The following is a 22,754-nucleotide window of genomic DNA, read 5'->3' on the forward strand; positions in this document are numbered from 1 at the left end:
AATTTAAATAAATTGCTTTAGCTGGATTTTCACAGGCATGATCACATATTTCAGGAAATTAGGGACAATCCTACCTGTGTAGTTTAATGCTAAACATTGAAAACTCCCACTCTCGTGACGCATAAGCGCTCTTGCGGCGGTTCTTAAAGAGACATGATCTTAATGATGCGTTCCAGACAACTCGGATTTAGGATTTTTCCCACCTCAACCCGGAAAATAAATGTCTGAAACTGCGCTCTTTTATTGTTTTCTAAAACCTCTAAATGTTTAAATGATTAGTAACATCAATGTTTTAATGTAACGTTATACTTGTAATGTTACTTGATTCAGACGTTATTTATTTCCGGTTTTGAATTGGAAAATATCCTAAATTCGAGTTGTCTGGACGCAACATACTGTAATTTCAACACCATCTAACAGTTACAAACATTGAGTAAAATTGTGAACGTGTCTCTTTAAGGATTTGCAACGCTTCCGGTTGTAACGTTAACTGTTATTATGGTTGCACTATGGACTTTAAACAAACTCGCTGAATGTAATGCTTGTGTGTCGCTTATTCCAAATAATAAAGCAGCGAAATGATTTGCATCTTGTTGGTTGCAGGGCACGGCACGATTTTAGAGACACAGATTAAGGTAATCATATCATCATATGTTTGCATAATGTCTTTTAACACTCAATAAACTGTATGCTTAAGTGCCTCGCATATACATTTCAACTTTAAAGCGCGCGCGTGAAACTGAATGCCAGTATATGCCACACATGGACGTTTACTGAATAAAACGAGAAAGTGTTTATTGATTAATCGATTATACAGTATTCGGTTACTGTTAATATGTAACTGTTATCTGTAAAAGAGTGATGTTACAGGCCTGTATGCTCATCTGACCGGTGTGCCTAAAGCTCTTTTACCTGGAGTGGGGGGAAAGAAAATATTGGATTTCTGGTGGGAAACCGTTAACACGTAAGTAAATATATTTGTACTGTATTTATATGTTCTTCTCATACAAACAAATCCAGCACAACATTCAATCTTCTCTTTTAGGCGTCAGCTCTTCAATGAAGTCTATTTAGTCACAAATGCTGATAAGTAAGTGCATGCCTCTATTGAACTTTTGTACTGTACTTTTCTTGACCTTCATTTGAAGAAAATAAGGGCAGGGGGTTTGCCTACTGGCATACAGTAATATAGCAGATTCCCCTTGATATTATGGTCCTAACTGTACAAAATTGCACTTTCAGATACAAGCACTATGAGCGGTGGGCAACGGCAAATGACTTTCCAGTGGAGAATGTTGTTAATGATGGCAGCACGACTCTAGATGACCGACTCGGGGCTGTTGCTGACCTTGAGTTGGCCATTCGAAGCCGGCAGTTACAAGATGACATCATGGTGGTATGATGCTGCTTCATACATCTACAGTATTGAGTAGCAGCATCATTTTTCATTCTTACTTCATTTCACTTTAGTGACTTTAATGGGTTAATACTTCTACCTTTGCAGATCGCAGGAGACATGCTTTGTGCCGATCAGAATTTTGACATTGCTCAAGTCATTCGCTTTTTCAGGTCTAAGGTGAGAGATACATTCAGCATTCTGTTGAGTGAGATGTCATCTACCGTCATCCAACCAGCCAGGGTTATATTGATAAGCTTTTGGCAAATCACATATTATGGCTGATTTAATGGCGTACACATCTACTTTATCAGTGAAAGATAGCTAAATGGATGGATTACTCAAGAATGAAAATTTTGTCATCATTAACTCACCATCAGGTTGTTCTAAACCTGTATGAATTTGACGGCCACCATTCACTTCCATAGTATTTATTTATCCTACTATGGAAGTCAAAGGGTACGTCATCATTTTTCAAAATAGGGGGCAACCTTCCAATCTCTATCGCTAAAGGTTGGCTCCAAAAGGGAGTCAATTCCCATAGACCCCCATGTTGAAATGCCCAACTTTACAGCAGAAAATATGTTTTTCAGGCTGGAACAAAAGTGTTTTTGGTTAATATAGCTAATTTTGCCCTTCATGACAACTGTGAGGGTGGCTGAATAGTGAAAAGTTGCTCTAAGCAAATTCACGCGTTTTAGACCATAAAACATTTTTTGTTACATACAGCAAACATCTCCTCACTATCTGCTTGCTGCCTGTCCGCTGATGAAACTGTAAAAAAATGCGATCTCTGTAGACAGCCCAGCCCCCACAAACTGCAATATAAACACAGTGGCCAAACCTAGCACCACGAAACAAAACAAAGTGTGATTTGGGGGTGGGGGTTGGGCGCGTTCATGAAAGCACGGAAGGGAGGGGGGAGGGTGAGGAGTCAGCTACGTTCCGTTTGTTTGAAAACAGTTCAAACATCAACAAAAAGTGACATCTCACAGATTCGCTTAGATCGTCTTTAAGCCTTAAAGTTCTGCATAATTAAGGGTGTGGCCACTTGAGTGATAGGTGAACTGCCACTGCTGTCACTACCTTCAAGCTAGGCGGGGGCGTGGTTTTAGCACCATCCAGACGAAAAAACGTCGGGCTTAGCTACGTCCGACGTTGTAAAAAAATGTACGCCTGTTGCACCATCTGAAACTACAACCAGTCGCAGCTACGCTCAGCGTAGACGATGCGTGTCCTCGCGAATGCGTTTGACTGCAGCGATATTGAGACGCCATTCGCGTTTACTATGGCTAAAAACTTACACTTACTGCTGCCAGCTTATAGATGACAAATAAGATCTTTCCCTCCTCACGTTTACCAGTGAGCTGTCCCTCAAGATGCGTGCGTCACGTGTAGAACCATCAAACACAACCTGCACATTAACTTAGCGAAAGCTTTTACTGTTTAAACAAAAGGTAATAATTATAACAGCTCTGGATTAAAACTGAATTAAATGAAAGCTTTTAATAAGTTCTCTACTGTGTCTTTGTAAATATTTATGTATTTTATGATATAATTTATTGGTGCGATCTCTTTGCCATGCATGAAAGCACACTGCTCGCGTATCCTGTGCATTAGACGTGCCAATGTCTCGTCACATTTAATTATGTATATTTTTGCCATAGAAACTAGTCAAGACTTTATACTTACGCCTACCTCTGACTAGACGTAAGATTTAGTCTCAGATGTGAGCAACGCCTAGATAGTGCAACAGGTGTAAATTCTATGTTGGGCGTAAAGCGCATTAACGTCCGGACGTAAAGCGCATTTACGCCCCACTATTGGCATCAAAAAAACTCTTCACAAACGTATGGGTGACGTCACAGACACCACGTCCATATTTTTTTTTACAGTCGTTGCTTTAAACGCATACAGGTTAGGAACAACATGCGGATGAGTAAATGATTACAGAATTAAAATTTTTGGGTGAACTATCCCTTTAACTAGTTCAACAGTGTGACATCATGCAAAATAAAAACATGCTTTTTGTAATCCCAAGGTCTCTTTTTCCTAATTTCCATTTTATTCTTGTTTGTTTCAGCCTGGAGAACTTGCAATATATTATGAACTGGAGACAGGAGAGAAGAGCTACTCCAGAGGAATTGTTGAAGTGTGTCCTAATACTCATCGGTGAGACATGACGAACTTTGCTTGTGTTCTGGAAAAAATGTGCATGTATCGGTTACTTTTTCATGATTTGTACGATTTCAGTCCTCTCAAACTATGTGCATACCAGGGTCATCCGCTTCCTTGAAAAGCCTCAGGAGGGCGTCACTGCATCTCGTCTCGCCAGCGTTGTCTTCTACTGTCTGCGTAAAGAGTCATTACCATACATCTCCGAATTCCTCTGCAACCACCCAGACGTTAAAGACAGAACCTTTGGAAAGTTTTGGGTCTGTGTTAAAATTATATTATATTTAGGCTTATCTTAATTATGACAATTTGTGCTTCGTTTGATAGGTCTGCTTTCCATCTGAATTGTTTTCTCTGTTTTATTTGGCTCTGAATTTGACTCATTGGTTTGGGAATGGCTTGTAAATGAGGAGAAAGTGCCTGTCTATGGGATGAAGTTGCCAACAGGATTTCAGCTAATTGGTCAAGTGGTAGGTACAATACTTAATTATTTACTTACCTTAATGTTACTTATTTATAAGATGTATTTTAAGGATAAATGTGTTATGTAGGGTCTGTCCGACTACACAAAATGGCTTGCTCACTATTCTTCAAAGCAACAGTTGTCCCCATCTAAACCTATTACGTGCCGCTCTTATGCCAGGTAGTACCCACAGAAGCCTATTTAAATAGCACTTGTGCATGCACTGTTGGTTTGTTTTTATCACATACACATCTTTGTATTTTCTCATTGTTTGTTGACTTATAGAGTTGGACTCATGGGGAACCCATCTGATGGCTTCAATGGAAAAACCATTGCAATGACCATTGCTAACTTCTGGGCTGAAGTCACGATGGTTGAGAGCCAGACTTTGGTAAATAAGAACTTATTATTAAGTAAGTTATATAAATGAATACATGTTCAGTATGATGCTTGAAAGAGATTGATTTGCTACACATTTTGTCGTGATTGTGATCTGGCACAGCTTACAAATGAAAGTAGTTTGTTTTGTATCCATTTTCTGAAAATCAAACCGTCTCGATGTAACAGATTCTGTTTGGGGACTAATTTATCACCAACCTCATTGTTTCTTTTACACTATTTGCTTGTCATTGCCATTTTGATAATGACAAGTTGCAATTTGCAGTACTTGTGAGATATAAAGGAGTGAAATTGATTATTGGCGCCATGTTTGGCACATTTTCAACTACACATTCACAGTATTCTGTAATTATCCTGATAATATTTACTTTAATGTATCCTCCATCCCTACTCTGACATAAAAAGCTAAGCACTGTGATTTAATCATCTTATTGGTTTATTAAGGGCCTTCTACCTCATCCTCTGAATGACCCGACAGAGTTTGGAAGCTTGCAGGATCTTTTCCGGATCAGCCGCAAGGAAGGGTTGGTTCAATCACTGATCGTTTGTCTTGGGTTTTATGTGGGGCGGCACAGTGGCTAGCACTGTTTTCTCACAGCAAGAAGGTCCCTGGTTTGAGTCTTGGCTGGGTCAGGAAGTCCTTTTGGGTTGATTTTGCATGTTAGGCTTAGTCAGTGGGGTTTGCATGTGTTGCATGAGTCTCATTGTGTCAGCATGGGTTTACTCTGGGTCCCCCTGTCCAAAACGTGCAGGTTAAATGAATTGGAGATGCCAAATAGCCCTTCTCCCATATTGATCAGCTTGTGTGGCCATGAATATAGCCATAGATGCTGGAATGACGTTAAGAGTAAATACTCCTGAGATTCGAACCAGGGACCTGCGGGTTACAAGCATGACTTTCTAACCGTTCTATCTAACCATTATGCCACGACTGCCCCAGATCAATGCATGAAATCTGGCAATTGGGCATTTTCATTAGTTTTATTTTATTACAAACTCAGAAGTGTCATTCTTTAGCTTGTAATTGCTGACACACCATTTTTTTGGTATGCACATGATCTATGCTGTTTATATTTCATGTTTTTCATTTATTTCTTTAACTTCCAGGTACTTAGGAGGTCTGAGACTTCTACAAGCCACCTGTAAAAAGTTTTACCAGTTCTGTTCAGAACAAGGGTGAGATGCTCTAAAAACAGATATGAAAAAATTATGACGTCTAATGTGAAATAATGACGGTTTTATATTTGTTCTTCTTTTATGACAGCATTGCTTTATCCAAGCAGAATTTTACTCTTAAATATGACACAAACATTCCTCGGCAAGTGGTAAGATTAGTATTTGCGGTTAGTTGTGTGGAGTTCATTAAAAATAAAACAAAATACAAAGGATCTCCTTTCATAGAATTTGTACTGATATAATAACAATGCACTCTTATATTTCTTTGGGGGCTTCTAGGGCTTAGCTGGTAGTAGGTAAGTATGCATGAATTTGTATTATCAAACTAATTAAATGTCATTAGCAGTTCTTCCTAAACTCATTCATACTCTTGTCTTGAGATTTTAAAACCATGATAAGCATTATTTAAAGGGGACATTTCACAAGACTTTTTTAAGATGTAAAATAAATCTTTGGTGCCCCCAAAGTACATATGTGAAGCTCAAAATACCATATAGATTATTTATTATGACATATTAAAATTGACACTTTGTAGGTGTGAGCAAAAATGTGCCGTTTAAAAATGGTGGTTTGTTGAAATTGAAGCTCAATTTTGGTGTCAATTATTTTCTCTCTCTTTGCACTAAATGGCAGTGCTGTGGTTGGAGAGTGCAGATTAAGAGGAGGCATTATTGTAATAAGATCCTCTTTTGACATCACAAGGGGAGCCAAATTTCCATGACCTATTTTTCACATCCTTGCAGAGAATGGTTTACCAAAAGTTACTGGGTTGTTCTTTTCACATTGTCTAGGTTGATAGAAGCACTGGGAACCCAATAATAGCACTTAAACATTGAATAAGTCAGATTTTCATGATATGTCCCCTTTAAGTTGCTTTAACTATGCTGTTTGATTTCGCAAGTGGCTGTTAGGTTTACAACAGTATTTAGGACTAACACTGTTTGTTTTATGTGAAGTGCTATCGTGTCGGCCACCTTGAAGTGCCTGATGAAGTTTTACAACATTACAGACAATGTATGCACATCATTCACTGATCAGATTTTGGATTAAAATAAAAACAGTATTAGCTTACATGACTTTTATTCTGTGCCAGGATCTTCCTAAACCAGTCAGAGCCAATTTCATCCTCAATGTTGAGACTGATGAGCTCTTCATTACTGCCGGTCTACAGGACAGGGTTGTGCAGGTATTTCAGACATTACTGTATGAGCATTTGCACACACTTTATGAAACACGCTTGTCTTATCAAAGTATTTTCTTAAAGGTCTATGAAGGCTTGGTTTACATGGACTTTAGCAAGCAGCTAATGGATGACCGTGGTTACGGTACTCTCTTTAAGCCTAATATTTGTTTAGCCATGCTATTAAAAACATTTACACTATAAAAGTACTTCAAAAGTTGTGTTTGCTGTTGTTGATGCCGTTAATACTTTTTTTTTGCAGGAGAGTATATTCCCCTGGATATGACTGATCTTCCTTTATTTTGGCTGGCCTACTTGGGTGATCCAAGTGACTCTGGACGGATTCACAGCAATGTTAGACAGCGCTGGCTGAACGGTGAGCTCTACTGTGATTTAAAAAACATTCATCTCTTAAATATACTGACCTTTTATAAAGCCGTCTTTTTTGTTAGGTGAATCTGTTGTGGTTGAAGCAATGAAATCGTTTGCTGACCTGACAGACCAAGCCCGGTCGGTTCATCTTCACGCATTTTAATGATTCTTGTTTTCTTTTCCATACCGTAGTTTGTTAACCCACCCAAGTGATGTTATAACACCAATATTCTTATCGGATCGGTAGTGATAAATAATAAGTGACGATTATTTTTCTCAATGAATGCAGGGCTGCTTTTCAGTGTAAAGATTGGCCCAGACTTGCACAGCTCATGGATGAAAACTTTCAGTTAAGACGGTATGTCATTAAAGCACTATTAGCAAAGATATTAGATATAACAAGATTGAGCACCTCAATTACTATAAATGGGGCATAATGCAACTCTCAATATGACCACTGTATGGTCAACATGGAAGTCCTCCCTTCCAATTTAAAGAACCAATCATCAATCGATAAAAGCTGATGATTCTGTAGGGGAGGGGCTTTATAGGGGGAAGCATCAGACGCTTGCCAACCTGTGCACATGCCCAGTAGCTGAAACGACCTTTTAAGCTTAAGAAACAAAAGTTATAGTACAGTTAATGTGAAACTCTAAAATATAAATAGCTCTAATGCAAAAGCCACTAAATGCCTCCTCCATCTAAAATGAGAAATGATATTGGCCAAATGCTCTTGTCAGGTACAGTGTTGGCCCCTTACTGATTTTGTCACAATTTAATGTTTCAGATCATGAAACAAATTTAAATATTAATCATAGAAAACACAAGTAAACACAACATGCATTTCCTAAATGAAGGTTTTTATTATGAAGGGAAAACAAAATTTAAACCCACATAGCCCTGTGTGAAAAAAGTGCATGCACCATTGTAGATAGAAAGATCCTTAAAAGTTAGCCATCAACCATCATGCCGAGACCCGAAGAAATTCAGAAACAAAATAAGAAAGAAATGAGATCTATCAGTCTGCCATTATTTATGTTTGGGACTCCAGCGAACCACAGTGAAAGCCATTATCCACAAATGGTGAAAACATGGAGCAGTGGAGAACCTTTCAAGTTGTGGCCGGCCGACCAAAATTACTCCAAGAGCGCAGCGACGACTCATCCAAGAGGTCACCAAAGACCCCACAACAACATCCAAAGAACTGCAGGCCTCACTTGTCTCAGTTAAGGTCTGTGTTCATGACTCCACAATAAAAAAGAGACTGGGCAAAAATGGCCTGCATGACAAAGTTCCAAGATGAAAACCGCTGCTGAGGAAAAAGAACATAAAGGCTCATCTCAGTTTTGCCAGAAAACATCTTGAAGACTTTTGGGAAAATACTCTGTAGACTGACTAGACAAAAAGTTTAACTTTGTGTTTCATTACGTCTGGCGTAAAAGTAACACAGCATTTTAGAAAAAGAGCATCATACCAACAGTAAAATATGGTGGTGGTAGTGTGATGGTCAGGGGCTGTTTTGCTGCTTTCAGGACCTGGAAGACTTGCTGTGATAAATGGAAGCATGAATTCTGCTGTCTGTCAAAAGATCCTGAAGGAAAATGTCTGGCCATTTATTTGTGACCTTAAGCTGAAGCGAACTTGGGTTCTGCAGCAAGACAATGATCCAAAACACACCAGCAAGTCCACCTCTGAATGGCTGACGAAAAAACAAAATTAAGACTTTGGAGTGTCCTAGTCAAAGTCCTGACCTCAATCTTATTGAGATGCTGTGGCATGACCTTAAAACCGGGGTTCATGCTCAAAAAACCTCAAATGTGGCTGAATACAACAATTTTGCAAAGATGCGTGGGCCATACAGTAATTCCTCCGTTACACTGTAACAGACTCATTGCAAGTTATTTCAAACGCTTGATTGCATTTGTTACTGCTAAGTGTGGCCCAACCAGTTATTGGGTTTATGGGGCAAGCATTTATTCACACAGGGCCATGTGGTTTTGGATTTTGTTTCCCCTTTATAATAACACTTTCATTTAAAAGCAGCATGATGTGTTTTCTTGTGTTATCTTTGATTAATATTTAAAACAAAAGTCATGATCTGAAACACTAAAGCCTGACAAACACACAAAAAATATAAAATCGGGAAGGGGGCAACAGTTTTTTACACCATTGTATTATACGTCATCAAATACTATTGCTTTAAATCCCCTTATTCCCAGCCTCATTAAGAAACACAGCTTTATTGGCAGAATCCATTAAGAGTCTGATAAAAAAATGCTAATTTACAAGAATACATATCAGACGCACTTAAAAGGTTTTGCATCTGAGCTCTTCATATGTTGTTTAATTGTGATTTTAGCAAACAATTTTAGAGATTATTGGGTGATTCTCACGAAATCCAGACTTAGAAGGTGTCCAGCATCAGATTTTTTTTAAAAGCTCTTGAAGCGAATTTTTTTGCACATATAAGATTTAGGTCTGAACTTACTATAACCATTATTTTTAGAGGATTAAAAAAATATTTCCTATAGAATTATTTAAATTTTTTATTTGATCATTACCGCAACATGATATTACATTAAATATATGCATTTGCAAACTCATGTTTCGGTAATGAGAATTAAAAACTTGTCTAGGTACTATGACAAACAAAATATCAACTTTTATCTGGAGAAAAAAAAATAAGAACTGCTTACCTGCTAGCCATCTTGAGTGTCACAGTCAATAATGTCCCTTCCAACATTTTTTTTAATGTTAGTTCATTGAGGGCTTAAACAATGATTGAAAATTGTTGCGGAGGATGAGAAAATTGGTCTTGGACACATTTATATTCCTTATTATTGTCTTTACATTTACCAATGATCACCAAATACCACATGTTTCTTTACTCTAAATGTTTATAGTATAACATTTGTAATTATAAATATTTCCATTGCAAAGAACCCAAATCCAGTCATGGACACGTTGTGGTAATGAAATTTTTCTTTTAAATATGAAAAAAACAACAAAATTGGTTTGTATGATGTCATTTGAAATCATGTGCAAAATTGTATGCTTCATATTTTGATACTCTTACTTTGCATTCACTTTTTTTATCAAAATGTTTCATGACACCTCATAAGTCTAATTTCGTGAGAATCACCCATCTGTCTTTCCACATTCAAGTAGAAAGGACTTTATTCTGGCATTGCTGAAATAACTGCTTAAAGTTAAAGTTGCATAAGACATCAATTTTGTATTCACGAGTTGGAGAAGATATGAATGTTTTTTTATGACGGATTTGAAATAAGGCTTCATTACTACGTAGATTTGCAACTTTTCCATCAGGTCTGTTTATACTGATGACTGTTTGGGCCCAGGAAATCTAAAAATGGCAAATCTTGCGAAACAGGTAAATACTAGGAGAGTCATGCTACTCAAATACGTCCACAAATTGACTTCCATGTCATTAATTTTGCCTTTGTTCCAATGTTTTAATGCATTTTTTGCATATGCAGTTTGGATCTGCAGTAAAGTTGCCTGGCAGTGGTGGCGCTGTGGTGGGCTTGTGTCTGGACCATGAACGACTGGTATGGCTGATCTTTTTGGCTGTTATTTAATTCACATCATGTTGAAATTAGCGTAATTAGGAGATAACTCTAAGCTGTTCATGATCTTTTGGAAACTATTCATTTCTATGACAATTATTATAAAGTATTTATTCAAGTATCCATTACAAACAAACATAATTTGCGTAAAAGTGAAGTGTATTGCTTTAAAAATAGATATGGAACAGTAGTGTAACAACTTTTCACACAAAGCAGTTTTGGTTATTGCTGCATAACTTCCCAATAGTCAAATTGGAGAAGTTTGAGATTTAATCAGATCTATAGGCTTTTTAAGTTTGACAGAGATGTGAAAAGTTTTTGCAAAAGCCGGTATGCAAAGCAGGTGGCAGGATAAGGGTAGAGAAATCTAACCAAAAATATTTCAACACTCTAAAACATTAAAACCAAATGTTAACACAGTAAACAGCTCTACAACTTTCATCTAGATACATGAAATGTTCACTGATTAGCCAGTTATTTTATAAGAGAGATGACAAAAATGTTTAGCAAAAAAAGAAGAAATATCAAGTCATGACATAATGACATAATCTTCATGATCTTTTTACCGGTGTATAAAAATGTGTCTTATCATGTTGTTCTTTTATCACTAGGTGGAGATGAAGAGGGCTTTCCAAGAGGCTGGTTGTGTGTTTTGTCTTATTGTGCCTTATGATCCATCAGGGCAGGGTCATAACTGATTGATTACTCAAAGAAAAGATCCTGTATTTTTTTATTCGAAGTCCAAAAAGCTTTTTTAAAAGCTCTGGTAGAGGGACAGGCAATACGTTTCAACTTGTTTCAGGCTTGTACATCACACTGCAGCATTCTTTAGTGGTAGATGTGAGTGGGTGGGGCTACAGTTTTTGTAAGTATGAGAAACAATTGACTTTGTAATGGTAGCCTTTCACACCCATCCTGCTGTATCGTAAAGATTTTCTGAAAACATCAGGCAAAAATCTTTGTAGCAGTAGACACGACTCCTGTAGCGAATGGATTGTTTTTTCATTAAATATTCAGTCCAAACTATCAAGTTCCTTAAGTTTCTTTTAAATTTAATGAAGTTTATTTAATGGACTTTTTACATCATTTTAATCTTCTGTTTTTACTTTGTTAATGTTGATATTAATTGTAAATAGCATACTGTACATATGCCTACATGAAACAAAAATACTTAAGTAGCCTATACTGCAGTATTTACTTTAACATACTATAGTACAGTGGTTCTCAAACTGGGGGCCGGGGCCCCCAGGGGGGCCGCAAGATGGTGCCAGGGGGGCCCCAGTTTTATGACATTTTATAAAATACATTAAATTATCATGAATTCTGTGTAATTAAACCTTAAAAAATAAGGCTACTAACCAACAGCACTACTTTGTATAACTTAATATGTTTTGTTTAATTAAAATGTTAAATTTTAGAACAGTTTTTTGTCATAAATTTTCTTTGGGGGGCTACAAAGGAATGCACCGTACACAAGGGGGGCCGCACGCGGAAAAAGTTTGAGAACTACTGCTATAGTATACACATACAGTACTGCCGTTTAGTATAGTAGTATTTGTAGTATACTGTATTCTATAATATGTTATAATCATACAATAGTATGCTATTTTTTACCATAAATGAATTGCTATAGTGTCTTGTAGCATTTAATAGTATTACTACAGTAAGGTTAAAAAACTTTAGCATATATACACACACACACTATAGTAATACTACTAGTATTTTTAATAATAGTATTTTTCTTGTGGGTAAGTATTGGTTAATTCTAATAAATAAATGTGTACAGTAGGTTTACTAAATGTTTACTGTATTTTGTATTCTAATACATTTTATCTAGTGTACAATACGTGTAAAGTAGCCTACCGTTTCATACATTTTGAAGGCTGCGTCCCCCAGAGGTCACATTTTCGGCTGCATACGTCATTAAGGTCTTAATTTAGAAAACAACCGTTACATTTTACTAATTACGCCTCAGGAGGAATATATATTAATTTTATAATGTCTTTCGTGAAATGGGACAACCTCGATGACGTAAGCGGACAAATGAGAATATTAAAGCAGGTCAGTGTGGTGATGATGATGATGGAATACACGAATAACATTTTGGCTGTGGTGACCTTGCTACACTTTTGTCACCTTTTTCAACAGGCTACTGACCCAAAAGTGTTGCGTTATAAACAAGCTTCTCAGACTCTCGTCACCCATGCTGTCTAGGCGGTCGTTTTCGCAGTATCGCGTGCTCGGTACTCTTTTGACTGTACACTACAACTGTACACAAACACGCGCTGCCTCACGCGTCTGCTGTCTTTGAGAGGAGGGACCGTTTCTGGTTTAGTCATACTGTAAAGCGCTAAATAAGCAGATGTTTCCTATGGCTGGCGTCAGATACGACCGTATCTTTTAACAGGACTTTGAAGGATGGCAGCAAAGGAAGATCTTTACGGTAAGATTATTCCGCGCAGAATTCGACAGAGCAATTGCGTCCCTGTCAAACACTATGGATCTCACCTGGATGTGCTTCTGTCGATGGGATTTCCTCGGCACAGAGCGTAAGTCGATTAAATCTATTTTAAGATCACCGTAAACAAATGAGTTTTCTCCTTTTCTAAAGTTTAATTTTCATTTATGCTGTATCACGCTTTTATCCAAAGTGACTCGTTCATTTAAAGTAGTGTGTGTTTCTTGGGATCGAACCCACGACATTTGCGTTGCTAACGAAATGCTCTGTAATTAAGCTACAGATACGAGATGTAATGTATCTTAACGAACCAGCTTACCCGTTTTATCATATAGAAGTTGACTATGAGTTTGACTCCAGGTCGGGTAGAATTTATTCAACACATGCACTAATATATCTATAATGTTTACTATAGTAAACTTAGTAAAATTCCTCATGCTACAGTGTTTTCACTTGATAATGATTGAAGTATAGCCTACCGCAGTATTACACAAACTTATTAATTCACTTGTTAAATAATGATGGGTTGTTATGGAAAAACCTAACTGCTGTGTAAAATGAACCTAAAAAATGTCCATCTTTACCCAGCCATGGGTCAAAAACAACACACAAATTATTAGGGTAAAGTAAGTGTAGTTTACTGTATTTTTCTAGAGTTTACTGTATTTACAGTATTTTTACATGTGGTAACTGTATCCTCATAGATTAATCTCGGGAATAATTTATACATTATACGAAAATATAACATTCTTACTGTATGTAGTGGTGAGCGGGACAAAAAAACTAACACAGGAGATCAGAAGATGATCTTCAAATTTGTCAAAAGTCAATGGACAAAGAGTATTTTAATGGAATGAAGTAAATTGCTTCGATCTTGTTAGTTGTTTGTCACCAAATACAACCTTATTACCTTAATAACTGACTTGTTACCTACATAACACTATATTAAAACATGTACTACTAGTAAATGTTAGGTAGGATTGAAAAATTTTACATACCTCAAGCATACTTGCAGAACTCGGGTATTCAACGATAATGAAATGAAAAAAAAAATATTTCCAATAATAAAAATAATACAATATCTAGGGAATTAAATGACAATTAATTGTCTTAATTATGTGGCCCTTTTAAAAATATCTGTCCATATGCATTGATGCATAATATAAGGATAGATGAAGGATCGTGATACCCGCCTATGGGGTAAGTTGTAACATTTGTAATTCTGTCACTTTCTGTGTAATTGTGTGAGAATGGTAACTTTTACGTTTTTAAAACTTTAAGTGTTCATTTCTAACACTTGCTAGACAAAATTGTGTTGCTAGACAAAATTAAAAAGTATTAGGTTATGTCCCCGCTCTATACAGTATATTGCTATACAGTATATTAAACATATTTAATATACTGTTACGGCCAACAATGTGTTTTCACATTAAACATTAACAGAGAAAGTGTGTTAAGCTATTTATGGTAAATGTTTTCAAACGTCTCACAGCGTAATTTGTTTTATATGAAATAAAAGTGCTGTTTGTCTGTAGCAACTTTTATCACCTGAATCAATGTACTGTGTATAACATCACATCTCACTTAACAAACACTGACCTATTCAAAAGAACAGGCATTGATACAGTAACCCAGTGTTCCCCAACCTTTTTTCTGCCACGGCACAGTTTTAATAAGTAAAAAAATCATACGGCACACCACTATACCAAAAAGCATTACAAGAAATGCACAAACCTCTATTGCAATGCTTAAATGACTTGTTTAACTGGAATACTTTAATATATTAAATGTAGAACTCACATTCAATGCAAGTACACTTGTTTTGATGAACACAAAGATTATATCCTGGCTGGAATTAATGACATTGACACACGCAGTTGTGATTTTTAATTTTTCCACGGCACACCAAACAAGCTGTCACGGCACACTAGTGTGCCACGGCACAGTGGTTGGGAAACACTGCAGTAACCTGTATCCTAAACTGATACATTTCTGATATTATTTGTGATGGATGACATTATGATCTGCCAAATCCTATAGACGGTTTCATCTGAGGCATGTGCGTTGTTGCGGTAACGCATCTGGGCGGAACTTAAAGGGATAGTTCACCCAAAAATGAAAATAATGTCATTAATGACTCACCCTCATTCCAAACTCGTAAGACCTCCGTTCATCTTAAGAACGCAGTTTAAGATGTTTTATATTTAGTCCGAGAGCTTGTTGACCCTTCATTGAAAACTATGTACGGTATACTGTCCATGTCCAGAAAGGTAATAAAAACATCATCAAGTAGTCCATGTGACGTCGGTGGGTCGGTTGGAGTGTGTTGAGGCATCGAAGATACATTTTGGTCAGAAAATAACAAGAATTGCGGCTTTGTTCGGCGTTGTCTTCTGTTCCGCGTCTGTTGTGGGGCGCTTGCGCGAGACTAAGGTCATGTGACTGCAGTGACGCGTTTGACGTGTTATCCTCGTTATCCTCATACATGTTTGCGAAGTTTTTTTTATGGATTTTAAGTTTTTTATTTTTTAAGTTTTTTATGTGGCCCTTTTAAAAATATCTGTCCATATGCAGATGTAATCCGCGTCACTGTAGCTACGTGACTTCTCGCGCATGCGCTTCACAACAGACGTGGAAGAGAGGACAATACTGAATAAAGTAATAGTTTTTTTTTTATTTTTGGACCAAAATGTATTTTCGATGCTTCAACACATTCTAACTGACCCACTGATGTCACATGGACTACTTTGATTATGTTTTTATTACCTTTCTGGACATGGACAGTATACCGTATATCGATTTTCAATGAAGGGTCAACAAAGCTCTTGGACTAAATGTCAAACATTTTAAACCGTGTTCTGAAGATGAACGGAGGTCTTACGAGTTTGGAACGACATGAGGGTGAGTCATTAATGACATTATTTTCATTTTTGGGTGAACTATCCCTTTAACTTCCAGTCTCTGTTTGTTTAATTGTGTGACCAGTAGCAAAATTAAACTCTGGAACAAATACCTCATCAAAAAGACAAGGGGAGACTGAAATCATGGATCACCGCTACATGAAGGGAGGTTTGGCAGCTGATCTGTAGTAAGCATTGTATAGAGTACACATTTTACACAGTATACGTTAGCTTAGTGTAGTTTTTGATACACTTTAGCTATGATTTAAACTAATGTAATCTATTTGTTGTTTATTTAGCTTTTTATCAGGAAATAAAATATTCTTAAGGACTCTATTGTTATTGATTCTTTGCGGAGTTTACCGGAAGTTATGTTTGTTTCACGAAAGCCATTTGTTCACGGCTAAAACGTCTATAAACTGCTCTTTTTGTCTTGTCTGTATGGTTGTATTGTCCTACTTATTGACAGTGAAATGTAATGATTTTATTTTTATCAGTTTTACAAAAAAAATTGTTTTTGCACAAAATGACATATAGACACACAAAAAGTATAGATTTTTTTTTTAAATGATGACATATAAACAGTACTTGGTTATTAATAATATATAAAAATCAAAAAATGTATAAAATATAATTTTATACCTTAAACGGTACGTAAAAACTTTGATTTTTAGTCTCGATTGCCCAGACGCGATTCAATAAAATAATGACATGAGAGCATCAGTTAGTGTACAGAGATGGTTAATATGTTTAATAAGGTAAGAAATAACATCTGTGATTGTTACAGGACTGTAAACAAGCAACATTTCACGAGTTCACACTTACAAATAATTCAGAACAGAGTTATTAATATGCGTATTTGGCGTGCTGTCCGAGGAGAGGGCTCCGAGCTCGTTAATGGACTGAGCCCGGAGCGCTTCCTGGCGGGGAGAGGGTTCCGGGCTCAGCCTTAGGCCCGAACCCAGAACAATCCCCCCTGTTCTGGTTAGTAAGGTGGCTATGCAATCGTGCGGAGAAGGGGAGGTGGAGGGATGCTGAAACTATCGAGGAATGAGGGTGAGTTGGTTTCCAGTCTATATAGGTTTCTGTTGATGCCGATCAGGTGGATAGCTGATTGCTGATTGTCAACAGCTGGTCATAGTTGAGGTGATTAGGTTGATTATTTGAACGTGTTCCTCCCGAACTTTGTTAATAAAACATCATTACGTTAAAATAACTTGGTTTTGCAAGTCAATTCTACTATTAAGTTTTGACCTGTGATAAGTTCACATAACTTATAAAAACAAGTTGAAATTGTTGAATTAATTTATTGAGTTAAAGTATCATAAAAATATATGTTGAATGACAAAAATGGTGCATTTTTTTTACAGTGCATGAATGATCAGCAAGTCACAAGGTGCTTTTTCTATTCTTCTTTTAGCACATGAATGAGAAAACCCAAGACTATGCAGCTGTTCAATATTAAATAAAGCATGTAATTACTGCATGCACAGTTTTGCGTGGGAAGGCCCTCTGTTTACTTTTGTTATCTTGGTGTTCAGAAGAAAGAGCCACTTTGTTTCATTTGGAAATGATCACAAGAATGTTGTTTCGCGGGTCACCGAGTAGACTGCAAAAATAACTTTTTCAGCTAAGTTTCCTGAACACTTCCTCCATCTGCCATTGGCTGGACAAACATTGTTTCTGTGTGTCAGGCTTGGAGCCAGTCAAAAAATGTAGCTCAACATAGTCAGATTTAAAGTTAAACACTGCATTTTTCTATGTTCTCAGTCATCATACTGCTATCTTTACAAATATCGTCCACATATGAGGTGTGGCCTTGCAAGTATACAGTGTGCCTATAGGTCTACAACAACACCATATCATTGTGGTGTTGTCTCAGGGTCACGTTTTGTAAATGTCATCAACTTCCTTCCTGAAATGAGATTAGATAGCAGTTATGGCCTCCTGTACATCTGTTGTATAAATGCTGAGATCTTTGATCAGCTTCTGTATTCAGAGGTCGCACTGTTGATGTTTCCTGTGGCATATGAGGACTGAATACATTTCATGCTTCAGATGTGATGTTCTTTTGAAATATGTGGTCCTCCAAGTGGCTGCCAGTTGTCCCTGTTGCATGTCCAACACATTTGCCATGTGTGCAGGTGTTGGATGGACATATTTTTGGCTTAACAGCTGTGCACCAATTCCTCGGTCTGTCCCGTGCCCAGTCCCCTGTGTGGCGGAGCTGGCAGTTGGTATATGCGGGCCATTGGGATTGTGTCTGTTGATTGGTCTTGGAGTCTCAGCAAGATCAATAGGATCTTTTTCTACTTTTTTGGCTCCCTCAGTGGCTGATGGGATATAAAGGAAACAGATGTAGGGCAGCACACTGCTGTAGCATCAAGCCTCTCTTCTGACACAAGAGTAAAAACATGCGTTCTGTCAGACACGGACAACAGTGTGGTCCACAAACAGTTGTTAAAAAAAGCCGGCCTACTCCTTTATTCCCTTATCAACTCCTCTGCTGTTTATAAGAGGCATGCATCACTGTGTGGTTGTGTGTATGTGTGTGTGTGGCTGTCTCAGTTGAGAGTCCACCATCTGTGTCGGTTGTGTGATTGCCAGAATGAGCGCTGTGTGTCCAACAGAGTGTCCTTATACTCTTAGACTGAAGGATACAGGTCCACCCTCTGGCACCATGTTGGTTATGGTTTTGGGCAAGTGTTATGGGCTTTAAATTAAATTAATTAATATAGTAAGTCTGTGAATCTGTTTAATTCAAGAGTTATATTTAAAAAAAGCAAGATTTGAAGGAAGCACTTGATGGGAGGCTGAAATTGACCATGATATTTTGTGTTATTACCAAAATTAGCAGTTGTCTAAAATCAAAATAAAATGTTTGTTTATTCATTTATGGTTGTTAAACCAAGGGCATAGCAGCCTAGGGGGACATGGACACACAAACATTGGCCGCACCTTTTAGAAAAAGGTGATTCAGTCCTACGCAAGTTTTTTGATCCAGCATCAAAAAATTTCACCCGGGTTTGAGTGAATTTACATTCTCAAGTAAGGTTTAAAGGGATAGTTCACCCAAAAATGAAAGTGAAAACCCATTGTCCTGCTAACTTCTGGGTTAGTCTATGATAATACGCCATCCCTGCGGCACTATAGGCGGTTTCATCGGACACACATGCGGTGACGCGATTACGCGTCTGGTCGAAACTTTACTTCCAGTTTCCGTTTGTGTTTAATGTTCTTGCTAAACTAAACTCTTGAACAAATACTTTGTCGGAAATAGGGGTGTGACGAAGATGCAATAATAATTGGTTCAAATAAAGTATTAAAACCAAGTTACATTAAACAACATTTTGTGGCCTATAAATAAAAAGCATTATGTATGTATTATAACAAATGCCTGCAGGGGGCGATAGAGGATTTGTCTCGCGGACGCTGTCTTCACTTTCACTTTAGACGGAGAGAAACGCTTATTTTTAGTCAAACAATGTTTAAATCCATATTAATATTTCATATATGTCCATTTCTTTACACTAGAAATGATACAGCCACTGTCATTTTTTTGAGCAAGAACATGCAGACATTAAATCATGTAAACTCTGAGTGAGGGTTTAATCTGCTATAACTTCACATCTGACACTGATCAACAGACAAACACAACGCGTCTCAGACTTCACACGAGCTCCCAAACGAACATTATTGGAAACCTAAACAAAAAAGCAAACGCAGTAAAAGACAAATATAATGCATGCTCTATAAAAGGGTCAAACAGAAGCTGCATCCTTCGGAGCTCGCATATGCAGGCTGCATATGTCACCAAGGTTTATTTCAGATCATTAACTGAGCATAACATTCGCAAGTCGTGAGCTAAATAATTAGTAAACGTTATAATTGTTAATAGTCTCTAATAAGACAGTGATAAAGTAAATGCAGTTTAAAAATGCGACCTCCGAAGGATGCAGTCTTTTATTTGAGAAACGGCCAGCACCTCCACAAGAAATCTTGCGAGACACATGTAATCTCGCGAAACACATTTAATCTCGCGAGATCTCATTGCACGAGATCTCGTCACACCCCTAGTCGGAAATAACAAATGTTTTGGTTTCCTAGGTAATCTACGTGTTGTTTATTTTGCTTGTTACATAAATAAACTACTTTAAAAGGACTTTGTTGTTATTGATTCTTAGTGGAGTTTACCGGAAGTTACGTGTGTTCCACAAAAGCCGCTTGTTTATGTTGTTACTGCTGAAACCATCTATATAAAGGTGATACCCTAGACGCAACGTGATGATGCGATTTCTGCCTGGTGTGTGACAGGGTTAAAGGGATAGTTCACCCAAAAATGAATATTCTGATATCATTTACTCACTCTCACATTGTTACAAACCTGTATACATTTCTTTCTTCTGATAAACACAAAAAGATATTTTGAGAAATGTTTTAACCAAACTGTTCCCTTCCATAATATTTTTTTTCTCCTACTCATGATTTTGTATCTGGTTCTTACATGTCAATTTTAAGTAAATGCAATAGATGAGAGGACCTGAGTTGAATACAATAGACCCCTTCACGGTTCACGTCACAGGCGGTTCCCACTGCGCATGTCGGGGTCAGAAAAGCCATTACAGCAGATTGAGTTGCGTATTATTATTCGGTATCGTCAAAAATGCCTACTTACGTCGTGGGCTGTGAAAATCGCACCAGGTCTTCCGTTAAGTTTTCGCGATTCATGCAGAATCTCGAAAACAAAAAAATACAACATCTGCGTCTGCAAGCAATTAACGTGCAGACTGGGACAATGCAAATATCAAAGAGGCTTGTGTTTGTAGTGCTCACTTCATTTGAAGTAAATCCTCATTTTTCAGCCCTGTTAGATTAAATTAGAAAGTCTGGATGGTATGAACAGTTTGACCCCATGCTGCGCGCGCACCTGATAGTCATTCAATATTTACAAACCTTGAAGGGGTCTATAGGATCACATTTAAAATGTTTGTTATTTTTACATGTTGGACCCATAAATCAAAAGCAGGGATGGGATTTTCGGATAAATACCAGATTTTCTGAACTTGGCGGGATGACTTGTCTAAATCATGTAAATCCGATGAGTTTTATTTTGTGGTGGTGGGGGGGTGGTATGCGTGCGTTGTTTGTATACGCACACTTCGCCGTCGTCCAACATGTATCAAAAAAAGGTAGGGCTGTGCTGTATTGTAAAATAAGTTGTGACTAATTCACGAAACTGCATTTGCATTTATTGTAACAGATATATAGTACTGTATAATATCAGGAGACAATTTGCCCTTTGTTTGCTCTTACTTTGGCAGTATAGTGCACTCAGTGTTCAGGGATAGAGAAGGAGGACATTATCTGGCATAGGAGAGGTGCGTTGGTGCTAATGTTCAAATGTCATTTGTACAAAAGGGCACTTAAGTTCACAGGTTACTATTTATTAGTTAAAAATCCAGTTTGTTTCCCATTTCTGAGTTTGTGAATAACATCATCTAAAAGTTTGTTAAATAAATCGCATATTGATAACATCATTATTCTCATCATCAACAAAACAACCATTTGGGCTCTCGAAAGACTTACTTCTGCATTGAGAATTAGTTTGTACAGTATATGCTAGATTTTATGTCTGAAACATTGCTATTGATAATGAATTCTTTATAGTTTCCACAGCTAACCTCACTACTAACATATTTAACGTGGTTTCCTTTACACAGATGTGGTCATGAACTAAAATTAACAATTGTCAATGTGTCTATGAATTGTCTAGGTACATTTTTATGTTAGATTAGAGAAGCAAATTATTGCTTCTAAACGCTGCTTTATCCTTAATTATTGCCATGTTAATCTTTTATAATGTCATATTCTTTCATGCCATTCTGTTGCTTTTATCTTTTTAGTTTAATTTGACATTACTTAATGTATATAACTGTGTGTTTAAGAAAATGGTTAGGCCTATGGTCCTTTTTCATTGTGTGGTACAAGGCTGCTGCATGCCACGTGGCTCGTCTCGTTTTACTTTGCTGTACAATGGCAGTTTAGTGATTCTTCAGTTAACTCTGTGCCACCTACACTCTCAGAAATAAAGGTACACAATTTGTCACTGGGACAGTACCCCTTCAAAAAGGTACACATTTGTACCCAGATAAGTACTTCAAATATACATATATGTACCTAAATGGTACACATTAGAACCCCTTTAAAGGGTACTGCCCCAGTGTCAGCTTTTGTACCTTTACTTTTGACAGTGTACTGCCGTGACATCATTGTAAACGGGATACAAACAAACACTCAACACGGTAGCAACGGAGCATATTGTTGGAATGATGCTCTTGATTCTCGGCATGCCATGCAGATGTTTTTCATTGTTTTTAGATGTACTTGTATTACGCTAAAGAATGTTGAATGTGTCAAAACCCCCCGAAAAATATTATTATAATTTTTTATTATGATAAATATTAGACAATGCAGAACAAACCCAGTCTGGAGTGGTTTCTTTCCTTAGCTGATTGACTGTATTCATTAATGTTTAACATTTGCAAAGAAAAGTTAATGGTTGTGTTTCCATTGGCCAATGGCCATATAATGACAATCACGTATATTTTTATAATGCAAAACTGTGTTCATGTTTATTTTAAGTAGACT

At 37.2% G+C, this 22,754-nt stretch overlaps 2 protein-coding genes across 2 annotated transcripts in view; both read left to right on the forward strand.

Moving 5' to 3' along the window:
• Positions 1–166: 166 nt before the first annotated feature.
• Positions 167–11,774, forward strand: gkup (glucuronokinase with putative uridyl pyrophosphorylase). Its single transcript, XM_073863208.1, has 23 exons — positions 167–635; positions 858–964; positions 1,046–1,090; positions 1,243–1,396; positions 1,505–1,576; positions 3,480–3,568; positions 3,675–3,826; positions 3,959–4,041; positions 4,123–4,214; positions 4,320–4,425; positions 4,878–4,957; positions 5,541–5,609; positions 5,698–5,758; positions 5,889–5,905; positions 6,566–6,623; positions 6,703–6,795; positions 6,874–6,934; positions 7,052–7,165; positions 7,242–7,299; positions 7,451–7,519; positions 10,489–10,552; positions 10,659–10,730; positions 11,360–11,774. The coding sequence occupies exons 1-23, from the start codon at positions 579–581 to the stop codon at positions 11,444–11,446; spliced, it is 1,860 nt and encodes a 619-aa protein (XP_073719309.1). The 5' UTR covers positions 167–578; the 3' UTR covers positions 11,447–11,774.
• A 152-nt stretch (positions 11,775–11,926) lies between these two features.
• Positions 11,927–22,754, forward strand: part of ubash3bb (ubiquitin associated and SH3 domain containing Bb) — a 29,357-nt gene continuing 18,529 nt past the window's right edge. Inside the window, exon 1 of the mRNA XM_055196389.2 lies at positions 11,927–13,297. Coding sequence (XP_055052364.2) covers positions 13,167–13,297 — 131 coding nt within the window. The 5' untranslated portion in view covers positions 11,927–13,166. The remainder of the gene's footprint in view (positions 13,298–22,754) is intronic.

The sequence above is a fragment of the Misgurnus anguillicaudatus genome, chromosome 24 (assembly GCF_027580225.2).
Source record: "Misgurnus anguillicaudatus chromosome 24, ASM2758022v2, whole genome shotgun sequence".
Classification (NCBI taxonomy): domain Eukaryota; kingdom Metazoa; phylum Chordata; class Actinopteri; order Cypriniformes; family Cobitidae; genus Misgurnus; species Misgurnus anguillicaudatus.

What these genes read in the sequence shown, in the direction of transcription:
- gkup (XM_073863208.1), top strand. Translation starts at nt 579, where the DNA reads ATGATTTGCATCTTGTTGGTTGCAGGGCACGGCACGATTTTAGAGACA. An exon ending in TTCGCTTTTTCAGGTCTAAG is followed by an intron (nt 1,577 to 3,479) that starts GTGAGAGATACA and finishes TGTTTGTTTCAG; the next exon opens with CCTGGAGAACTTGCAATATA. An exon ending in GTCTGGACCATGAACGACTG is followed by an intron (nt 10,731 to 11,359) that starts GTATGGCTGATC and finishes TTTTATCACTAG; the next exon opens with GTGGAGATGAAGAGGGCTTT.